This window comes from Haplochromis burtoni, unplaced genomic scaffold (genome assembly GCF_018398535.1).
Source record: "Haplochromis burtoni strain Fernald_Lab_line unplaced genomic scaffold, NCSU_Asbu1 Contig_16, whole genome shotgun sequence".
NCBI classification, from domain to species: domain Eukaryota; kingdom Metazoa; phylum Chordata; class Actinopteri; order Cichliformes; family Cichlidae; genus Haplochromis; species Haplochromis burtoni.
The window spans coordinates 1,824,919-1,836,703 of NW_024582377.1; the positions used below are offsets into that span (position 1 = coordinate 1,824,919).

Consider the following 11,785-nt stretch of genomic DNA (forward strand, 5'->3'; position numbering starts at 1 on the left):
TTGTTTTTTCATGTTTTATTGACACACATGATCTCACTGGATTTACTTCAAATGTACATATTGTCACGCATGAGTGTACTCTGATACTGATGAGTATGAGTACAGAGGCATTTGGCAGCAGTTGTGCGGCATAAAGTTTTTGCAATGTAAAAGCACTTCTTACCAAATAAGTTTCACTAAGTTTACATTATGTATATACAGCAGTAGTTATTGGAGTATGTTGAATATTAAAAGGACAGTAGAGGCATGGCTTACGAAACGGTTACACAAAGAGTTTAAACATTAATATTGGATGAGGATAATTAAAATACTCTTACATAAACTTTCAGTTATTTAAATATTTGTACAGTTCACAAGAAATACAAATGACTCTGAGCAACCAACAAGGAGTTCTCAAAGATGTTATTACAAAAACATTTTGCTGTATTTGTTTGGCTGTGGATTAGGAATCTGCATGCATGGTCTACTCTGGATGAGGCTTTCTTTTCCTTTGGTAGTACAGTTCATCACAAAGGCCCCAGGTAATTGAGCCCTGCTTCATAAGATATTTTAATCTCACATTAATGACTGCACGCTAAAAGAATATGGAATTTAACCTCATTTAAGTAGCAGCATCTATAACCCACTCTGTCAGAGGCATCTCTCCACATCTCTCTTTGCCCCAGGGTCATGGTGAATCCACCACTAATGATGAATATGTACAGCTGTAGAATACATCAAGGTGAGTGACCTTGGCTACATTATCTGCAGTTAAAGTGTTACTTGCAAAGTAAATGGAAGCTATATGATGGTCAGCTGCTCTGTTTTGAGTTTGTCTAAGACTAGAGAAAATTAACTGGGGTCCTAGAAGATGATTTGCATCTAGCATGAAAAGGAAATGGATTTCCAAGCATCTACAAAGACAACAATGGTTGCTGCTCCAGCAACTAGTCTCTAAATGTTCCACTGTACTATACAGTGTACGCTGGGACCACAGTGAGCACCAAAGTACCACGACCTGTTGTATTGCTTCTAAATGACCTGTCAGGCACTTTATAGGTAGGTGGAGAAGCTGTTTCAGATTAGACACTCGGAGGGAATTAGAAAAGGTAAACGTTTTACAAAAATAAAAGTCAGCCCGCCAGTTATGAGCTCAACATACAGTAGAAATAGCTGGCCTTGTAAAAAAATAGTGATTTCTTTTTCAACAGTTCTTGAAGTGTGCTGAGGTTGAGGAGATGAGGGGCATGGTGAGCGAGGAAGCATGGTGTGAGTGGGTGTGTGTTGGTGATGGGCTGATGGAGGAAGGGAAGCCCCACAGTGACGGTCCCTCTCAGTGCCAGCTGCAGCAACAGCGACCCGCCTTAGTGGATGTTAAAGTTTCTGAAGTAGTCAAAGGTCGCCCCCAGGGCCCAGCTTGTCTCCACATTGTTCACCTTTTTGGCAAGCTGTCGAAGCAAAAGAGAGGAGGGATCTCCATCAAAACCATTTAGTTTTACGATGATTTTAAAAATACAGAGTTGAAGTGACAGGATGTGAAGGTTTTTGTAATCCGTTTTTATAAATAGCTACAGTAAAAAACCTGTCTGTAATTAATTTCACTCACATGAAGCACCGTGCTGTCTTTAAAGCCAAAGCCCTCTTTTAACAGGCAGGTGATGTATGTCATATCCATGCACAGGAAGGGATTAATTGCCCGGTACTTGGTCATCTTGTTGCACACTGCAAACACACACACATGAAAAAAACATCAAAACACAGTTTTTATATGTGGCATGAACAGAAGATTCACATGTTACGCAACATAAAAATACCACTTTTTCTAACTTGTGTGCAGCATGATTAAAAGATAGCCTTTCTGTTTTGGTTGGCTGAATAATCATGGAGGTGCGATTAATACGGCTCAAGGTCAGCACAAGGCTGTGGGTGGGTGTGTGTTTCAGTATGTGTCAGCCCCCAGGTGGTGTGTGGCTGTCAGGTGCCCTCCTGCCAGGGCCAGACAGACATCCTCAGCTCAGCTGCCAGCCCAGCTTGAGCTAGACTTGTTCCTCCAGACCACGTGACAGCGTTCTCACAATGCAAACAGCCTTACATAACACACCAGCTCATTCCCGCTCGCTATAAATGTGGTTCAGCATGGACATTACAGCTGTCACTTACTGAAAATGATAGGAATGGCATGTGTCAATTGAATATACTTGTGCATTTTAATGGAATGTTAACATATATTTACTCTATAATAAACTACATTTGACCTGTAATTTGTCTCCATAATGCGCTTAGGAAAATAATCTGTTACATTTTACTGTTGTAACACTTTTTTTTTTGACAGGATAAGTTGTGCCAGTTTGGTGTGCCAAGCTTCTGGGCACGAACAAGCCTTTGCTTGACTCTACAGCATGAAGTTTCAGCGGTTAGAATATATATATAACTTGTAAGATTGTCGGTTTCACTCACTTTATCCAACCCCAGAGAAGATAGCGTGTGTAACTCATACCTTCTTTGGCTCTCTTCTTGAAATCCCTGACTTCAACCGTACCACCTCGACTGCCATCTGTGGAACAAATACAAAAACAAATGTGCAACCTGAATACCTACTTTGTGCAAAACATGGTAATTGACATGAAAGATAATGGAAAGAGTTGCTGGCCTGTGCCTACGCACCGATGAGACCAGACTCCACAGCTCTGTCGAAGTAGTAGGAGAAAGCATAGAAGATGCTGCTGCCTCTCACTTCATATGGCTGGTGAATTATTCCTTTGATCACCTTCATGACCTCGTAGTAGCACAACTTATAGCCGGCGTATCCTGAGGAAAGAAAAGAGCAGGAGGAGGAAGAAGATTTGTGACTTAATGTTGCATAGAGGAAGCAATGGAAGGAATGCAGTTCAGAACACTGGGAGCCTCACTCTGAGGTCAGTCAGCGGTTGAAGCTAGGGGCTTACCAGATAATATACAAGGGAAGCCCCAGAAGGGCAAGTTTCACACAGCCCCATGGGTATGGTTGGCTCACTTGTGCCGGCAAAACCATGTGCTGACAAGAGCGGCAGCCTGCACAGCCCTGTTGTGCTGTCTATTTTTACCACATAATTGTGAGCAAGCCAGATCAAGCTGCTCGTTACACAAAAAAATAACAATTCAGGGACAAGCCCAGCATCTTTTGGCTACTCGACTGTGGTATGGGAGTGACTGCCTTATTTGTGAACTTAACTGACAGTTTTCTTTTCGTTTAAATACAAGGTTGACTGCAATATAATTGTTCAAGAGGGAAGACGGAGAGGGAGAGAGGATGACAAAACATGCGTTCGGCGCCAAGGTTAAACTTTAAAATGTTCTCATGTGAGACTGTATTATACTGTACGCTATTGTGTTCCAGAGTTTGGAATGGAATGCATGGATTGTTGGATCCAAGGCAGTGGGAATACAATCGAAACCTCAGAGTGCTTTTATCTTACCGTCTGGAATCCCGCTAACTTTATAGGTGGTTCCTGAAAAAGTCACATTTTCCCTGAACTTTTTCGGGAGGCATGAGCTAGAGAAGACTTTCCAATCCAGACCTGGGAAAACAAACATTAAAAAAAGGCTTTTTTGTCTTGAAATCAATACATTTATGAAAGAATAACAAGAAAGATGATTAAAGTTATAAGACACCCTACCATCAGCTCCCAGTGCTCCAAGAGTTGCAAAGCGAGCTGCAAATAGTCCATTTCCAAGGTAGCTGTATAATGATGACATACAGTTAGGATCAATTTAAAGACATATATGCATGTCCTGCTTTGCATTATACTAAAAATATCTCACTCCTGGATCTACCTGTGTGTGTAGAGCTGATATGTTTGATTGAAGAGGTCAAAGTTGGCGATGTAATTAGTTGGAGCAGACTGAACAGTTTTCTGTTGGATCAACAGCACGTTTAGTTTCGTCGTGGACTTTTGGTGAAAAAAAAAATGTATATTTAACATGTAAAAATGTTTATTCACCTTTGACTTCGGGAGGAACGTGATCTGTGTAGATCCTCCGCCCAAATCCAGAATCCCGACCGTCCTCCTTGTGTTGGAGTAAAGGTGACCTAATGGCAAATAAGCAGCAAGTTGAACACAGGACACGGGATAAGAACGATTAAGTCCATCGTCGGTGTAATAAAAAGTACATATTGTTATAAATCTACTAATTTCCTAAGCTGTAGTTAGAATTTCCTGTGTCGTGTGAAATACATTTGATGGTATCACAGCGGTGTGAAAAACGTGAGGAAATATTGCTTGTTTTTGCAGTCTGTTTTGGACCAATGATTCAAGCTCATAACCTCAGAGAGGAGACAAGAGTCTTTCACTGAAGGGCTTCTGTGTACACTGGAGCCTCAGATATGAGCCTGCTGACCACTAACACCACCATAGCAAAACACAAGCAATGTCTTACCTGTAAGGAAGTTCACTGTGACCCAGGCGAGGACTCCTAAAACAGCACATGGGTGAAAATGTCAGCATGAGTCAATCCCTGAGAAGTGATTACAGCTGAGTTATGATAAATGTGCCCATTTAAACAACTTTAAGAATAACCTGCGAATGACTTTTAGTTCGGTTCTCCTTTATTAGGCTGATACATAAATAGCAGCTTTCGGTCTAACTTGCACGACTGCTGAGCAATCCAGGTAATTACAGTTGTCTCAGATGTAAAAGTTATTGCACTCATAAAGTGAGGATAACAAATAGCGCATACTCTATGATGAAACACAACATAGTGAGGGTGTCTTAATGAGTGATGTGGAGGCTCACGCTAAATTAAAGGGCGTGGGGCAGCTTGCGCTCACACTGCCATATTTATTTGTCTTAAATGAGGTAGTAACAGAACTCTCATAAAAAGAATTACAAGAGCAGCATTGTTTGTCCTCAGTAAATGGGGCTGTTAAAGCACCTGGTCAAACAATACCTCAATTCAAAAATCGTAATTTTTAAGAAAATAAAAATGTTTTGCATACTATAAACAGTCCAAATGGTAATGATGCAATGAAAAAAAATGACCCACCTTCATTTTTGCCATTCATGATGGTAACACTGTTGCTTGGCACATAGAAAGGGGATTCTCCAAACACCTCTTGTACCTGTGGAAAAGATTTATTCTACTCAATATGTCTTCAGCTGTACAATCATAGTAGACTGCATGATCAAGCGTGTCACTCTTTGTCATAAAAGTCTTCTCAACGCCCAGAAGACAAAATGTGCGCTCTTGCTTTAGAGTGACAGATAAGTAAACCACATGCACGGCTGGAACAGTAGTCTGGATAATACTTAAAATGACAAATATGGTTACTCCACACAACCCCACAACAGCTGTTCTTTGCAACATGATAGCCACCAAACGGGCAGACATGCTGCCTTTTTTTCTGTGACACTTGTAAGCACTTAGTGGTTTCTCATCCCGTTCCTTGGCGGGACGAGTGGTGTTTGTGCCAAACTGTCTGAGGGCAGAGAGAAAACGTGCCTCACCTCCTTCAGAAGAGCCCTGGCCTTGTCTTCAGGCAGCAAGCGCAGACCTGCCGTGGCCTTTAGGACCACCGGGGTTCTTCTCCAGTCCTCCTCTGGCACTGTCTTCTTGGCAATCCTCAGTAACTGGCGGATGGTGTTGCCACCCTATGGAAGAGAGAACAAGGAAAATATTGAAAAATATTTGTAAAAATATATATTAAAAAATCCTACGTTCAAACTCTGTGGACATTTCTTTAGAGATCAGTGTTTAAAAACAGCTCAAAGGTAAGGTAAAAGCAGCAGATATTTTTATAATTACACAGTGTTTACATCACATGAACCCAACCCAATGAAAATCCCAGCGGTTTTGTGGATTCACGACTTAAAGGTATGTGTTTGTGTTGGGGGGTGCCTCCCCATTGTACCTGGTGATTGATACAGAGCTTTGGTGTAAATAGGCATCCATACCTCTTCAGGGTTGTCCTTGTAAGAAGACAGTCCAGGTTTGACTGCGTGGTACATTTCATTGTCCAGAACTGGAAGCTCAACTAAAAAAGAGAGAGAGAAAAGAAAAAAGTCAGTGAACAGATCATAAAACAGACAGACTGTAAAATGTGACATATTGTAATAAAATAAAATAAAGGGTGACTGAAAAGCTTTATTTGTTTTGTTTTGTTTTGTTTTTTAACTTTTAATTACTGTGGATATTTAGGCTGGAGCTTTGACCTACATCCAGCATGAATTTTAAAAGTCTGCTTCCTACACAGTTGAGTCAGACGGGTAAATTAAAAGTCTCATCTACTTTTAGAAGCTGCATTGGCTGTGCACTCTGTCGGTGCATGTCTGTCCTTACACCACACAGCGAATGACCTAACAGCAAACAGAGTGGGAGTCAGCAGCATGTGCAAAATCCCTACTACTGCTTCAGAGACAGAGCGAGAGAGGGAGGGAGGGAGAGGGAACCGTGCACTTACCGGGGTCTTTCTGAATGAACTTGTAGATATGGATCCTGGTGCCTGTGCTCCCAGCGTCAAACATGATCCCATAGAAAACGCGACTCCTGTTGAAAGGAGAGGACCGCTCAGGCGCGTGATCACGCGCAGGATGCGGGTGGTACCGCTCAGGTGCAGGGTGCACGACTTCGGGCACCGGGTGGAAAGCTTCTGGTATGGTGTGGGTGACTTCAGGTGCCGGGTGGAAGACCTCGGGGACCTCCGGGTAGGTCGGCACACGGGGTGGCGAGACTTCAGACACCGGGTTGGATACCTCGGGGAGGAGGTTCTCCGTGTTGGCGGAGTGCTCCCGGTAGCGGTAGAAGTGGGGGATGTAGCGATGGTGGCGGTAGTAGGTCGCCTCCGCTAAGAGGTTCCCGGACAGAAGCCACACGTATAGAGAGAGGAGCAGGCTCGGCGTGGCCATTGTTTTCACAGCCAGAGTGAAAAGTCAGCTGGATTAAAGAAGAGAAGCCTGTGGATGCTGAGGCAAAGGAAGGCTTGCAGGGGCCCTGGAAAGAGAGAGAAGTGGAGATGAGGAGAGGCAGCGTGGATGCGATGCTCACTCAGGACTGTCCGGTCATCTGTTTACAGTATATAAAGACATAAGGCCTTGGCACGGGGCCATATCCAGAGCAGTCATCCACCAATCCTGTGGCGGTCCATCCCAACTCCATCAGGAGTCCCCCCCCCTCCCCACCATCACCCTCCTCCCGTGAGCTGAGCTAAGCTGACTGACTACCTGCCTACCAACAGCATTGCCTCTTTTCTTTTCTTTTCTTTTTTTTATATGTATATGATGAGGATTATTTTTGGCAGTGTTTTTCCCCTCCTCATCTTTACTGGTTATTCCAAAGCCCTAGAAAAAAAATCCCTCAGGAAAGGAGAAAGGGGTTTATAAAGAAGTCAAATGAATGGCTCACACTGAAAAAAGTTCCAAAGAAATGGTCCCAAAATACTTTTATGAGTGCATTTAGGACTTGTATAGTAACTTTGCCTCAGAAATGTCTCCATCCTACAACTCTGGACTTTCACTACTTCACAGGAGCTCAAATGCTGCTGCTGCTGCTGCTTAAATTAGGAGTGATGCAAGTTTATATTTGGCACATCTGCAGAGTTTCACACCAGTTACTGTAGTTTGAAACATTTTGAATGTCTTTGTTATAGGATCGTATTTGCACTAATTTGGGGATTAACCTCTACCAAGTAAGTATTCCCGATTTTTGTTAGGAAGAACAGCAAATTACTTTGAAAGCAACATTTTATTTCAGATTGACAGCTGGACATGATTATAGCTATATTGTATTATTATTATGTACAACATCTACAAAATTATGTTTAGCTGACAGAGTGAATTGTGCAGTTATATATGTATTTATATACAAAATTTAAAAGATTTTCTCTCCTCGACCGTCTCTTCACAATCCTACTATGATCACTATATGAAATCCGCTGCAGCTGTTTCACCAACCTTAAAAAATGCAAATGTGACCTGCAATCCAGCTGTAATAAAAGTTGAAAGAATGTTAGCAATCATCTCACTCCCACTCATCTCTGTGTTAACCACAGGCTTTCCAAGGGAAAAAATATTTGGGCTGCAAGGCACGTTTCATGAGAGAATGCATGAGTAGCTGTTTCTCCAATTTAGGTGGGCGGCTGGCATGCCATCATAAGCCATGCTGTAGAGAATCATCTAAAGCTTTCTCGCGTTACGTGTTTCCTGGTTAATGTTGAGTATGCAGAGGATATCCCACATCAGTGGAGTGCAGAGGCAACTCGGAGACCTTACGTGAACTGAGATTTGAACCAAGCTGTGATATTTTTCACCCACTTTGAATCAACAGAAAGAGGACAGAGATGTGGGAAAAAAGGCGCTGGTAGTCTAGCAACTAAGGCATCCCTGGAGAAGTGACCCCATCTCAACCACCCTGTTTCGACTCACGCAACAACCGAGGCAGAAACCGAGCTATGGGCCTGCCCAGCCAGGAGGGTACGGGGGGGGCAGAGGTCCCATCAGTGGGCACAAGAAAGTGCAAGATGTCCACGGAAAGGACAATGTGGGGAGGGTGGGGCTTGGCACCAGAGTGCACCCATCATGCCATTCCCCTCCCAGGACACTCAACTGTGCAAAGCACTGTTCCAACACTGTAATTTGGACTAAAAATAATGGACTTTCTTTCCTCCTTCCTTTTTTCTAAATACTGTGGCTACTTTTTTCAATCCTGTGGCTCACCAGAATGGTCGTTCGCCCCTATCAAAGCGTACATGTGCAGGACCTCTCACTACATCTATGTGATCATACATGTCACATTGATATCGCACTTATAACATGGCTGCAAGTTGCAATTGTCTGAGATGACGTCAACAAATCCTGAGTAAAGATTTTCTATTAGAAATAATAAAGAAGCAATTATTTTTTTATTTGCTGAGTGAGTTTATTCTTAAATCATTGGTGCTTATGTTCAGACACATCCTGGGGCTACTGTTGCAATTGATATGTATAATGTGCAATGTTTGGACAACTCCACCTTGGGACATTTAGTGCTTCTGCCATGAATCACAGGACAATTTAGTTTTCAACACACCTATATTTATGTTGCCACTAAAGTTGTGCAACTGGAATTTTCCTCCGTGTAAAATGTCACGTTAACCGAATATGTAAAACAGGTATTTAAGAAACAAATTACTATATTATTGCAGAATAAAGTTTAAAAAATAAATAATTAAAAATAATCTTTTGCTATATTCTGAGTTCAAGAGTGAACTGCTGCTGTATACGCCTGCTGTGCAGTGCTTGTATGGCATGACACAGCACAAACATGCTGTGTTAAACAAGAGGTAGTTTCAATTCGGCGTTTGGTATTTTGTTCAAGTTAACTGAAACCGTAAAGCATGAGAAGGGACCCCAGCTTTGTAATCTACACTGTGCAATATATCATTAATATGCTGCAATGTTACCCTCAGGAATGCCATGTTTGTGGGTGTCCTACCCCAACAAGTCCATTGAAGAGACCCAAACCTTGTCATTACAATTCCAATGATAATGACAGCTTTGAAAAGTTCAGGGTTATTTCAGTTTGCTCTCTTCACTGTCATAGTAATTACCTTTAAATTTAGTCTTCAAGCTCTGTTCACGATGCCAGAGCACTGAACGCCCCTATATGGTTCAACTTACAGTATAGCCACACACAACTCGTATTGCGATATCTACTTTTCTTTTTTTCTTCTTTTTTTTCCAATTTGATGAATAATTTGCACTGGACACTCAGGCTCCTGCCTGCAGAAAGCTGAACAAGATGATATGAGAGAATTCAGTGGTTTTGAGCTTGAATTACGACCTGCACTAACTTTACATTGTTTCTATTGGATGAGCTTCTTCGAAGATGTAAGCCAACTGCATTTATGTTGATCATAGTGGTTTTCCCATAACCTCGGCAAAAAACAACTGTGGGGATAGCAAAGAAAAAAACACAGTTCTTTTCAGGACAACATGAACAATACTGCTGACAGGAGCCAAATGTGTCTCATGTCATCATGTGGGAGGAGATCATGTGAAAACAGATCCTGTTTGATAGTGCCCAGCTTGAGACTACTATAATTACAAGACAAGTGACAAATACAGACAGTCCTATGTCAGCCTTGCACGTTGTTCAGCAGAACAGACATTTGCACATCATCTCTGACAGTGATTGATTGAGTCATCGAGTAGCTAACTGAACACTTTACCTGTAAAGAACAAGGTCGGAAGTGCTCTTCTGCAGTTGGAGATACAAAATACAAAACTGCAAACACAAAAATGAAAAAGAATCTGTAACTTTTGGCTTTAATTTATCAAACGACAGCAAAACACAGCACCTTTATGACACTTCATTGCAAAAACTCTTTTTTTTTTTTTTTTAAATAATCATCCAATAAATAACTTGTATAATGTTTGCAGCCAAAGGAAAAGGAACAGTACTACATGTAAACTACATAAAATTTTTCTATAGGGGTGAAACCAGACCAGCATGCACTTCATACAGGCACAGGTTTGAGTAATGTAAGAATATTAATTACAAATAAATAAGTTACTGCTCGGGCATCTAAGTACTTTGTTTTCATGGTCATCTCTTGTACATGTTGGCTCACCATCACGGCTTAAGCCATTTGAGCCAATGTTCATCTTATCTGCACCTTACTATCATAACATGTAGCAATACACTTATAATAATCTATCTATCATACTATCAAACTAGGTCAGAAGTGACTGAATTTCAATTTTCTTGGAAAATACATGGCACAAAACTTGTCATTTAATTTGTCTATGTTTTCTTTTTTCTTTCTGTCTTTTCCTTTCTTTTCTCCTCCAGCAGCTGCTGGCAGTTTAATGGTGTGGGGGATATTTCCTTGGCTGCCCATGTCCATGCCTTTATGATCACAGTGTAACCATCTTCTGATGACTGCACCAGCAGGATAATATTTGTTCACCTATTTCTAACAAGGAATACTTAATAAAATTGCAGGTAAGTGCAAGATAAAGAAAAATCACTAACAAGCCAACAATCTCCTTTGAATAGCAGTTAAAGATACTGAACATGAACTGTAGCTGCTTCTAAATACACATCCTCTTCCACTTTTCTTGCCTACGGTTTGCCACAAGGTTATGTTTTAAGCCCCAAAATCTTTCTAACAGCTCTCACATAGGTGCTTAGACTCCATTAAAAGTTGGAAGGCTCCCAACATCCTGGTTTGTAGCCCTGACAGATTTGTGTCTAAGGTAATGGAAACTCTAGCACCCCTTGCCACATTTGTTAAATCTTCTATCAGGAACCTTGAAATAACTTGTGACTCCGATTTCACATTGGACAATCAAATCTCTGGTTCGCTCTTGTTTTTATTACTTAAGAAATATTGCCAAGTTAAGTGCCACTGTATCAGGCTGTGAACTGGAAATTGTTATTCATGCATTCATTTTATTTTGTCTAAGCAAAACCTCCTTGGAACCACCCAAGGTTGTTTAGAACCCAGCTGCAGGATTTCTGACTCTTCTGAGTGTTGCTGACCCAGATGCACTGGCTCCCCATTATGTTCACGGTCCATCTTAAGATTTGGCCTTTGACTTTTAGAGCTGTGCATAGACAAGCACCATCATACATTGGAGATTACATGCACATGTCCCAAGTAGGTCCTGTCATGTATTGATATGGCTATGTCTTAAGGTGATGACCTTTGAACCGGAGGTTGTTGTGGTCCGGGGGGAGCCCCGTTAAGTGGCTAGTTGTAAGATGGACAGTGTTCAATAAAGCAACATAAAGACCGTGCTTTATGTCCTGATTCAATTCAGAGTGCTCTGCCTAATTTAGTAATAAGGTG

General features: G+C 41.6%; 1 protein-coding gene across 1 annotated transcript in view; it reads right to left on the reverse strand.

Moving 5' to 3' along the window:
• The window catches only part of entpd5a (ectonucleoside triphosphate diphosphohydrolase 5a), a gene marked incomplete in the record, with an annotated part of 22,788 nt that continues 11,003 nt past the window's right edge, over positions 1-11,785 (reverse strand). Inside the window, 13 exon segments of the mRNA XM_042218224.1 lie at positions 1-1,427; positions 1,586-1,701; positions 2,477-2,533; positions 2,644-2,787; positions 3,435-3,536; positions 3,636-3,697; positions 3,793-3,872; positions 3,960-4,048; positions 4,396-4,431; positions 5,002-5,077; positions 5,463-5,606; positions 5,910-5,989; positions 6,416-6,945. Of these exon segments, the coding sequence (XP_042074158.1) occupies positions 1,344-1,427; positions 1,586-1,701; positions 2,477-2,533; positions 2,644-2,787; positions 3,435-3,536; positions 3,636-3,697; positions 3,793-3,872; positions 3,960-4,048; positions 4,396-4,431; positions 5,002-5,077; positions 5,463-5,606; positions 5,910-5,989; positions 6,416-6,860 (1,515 nt within the window).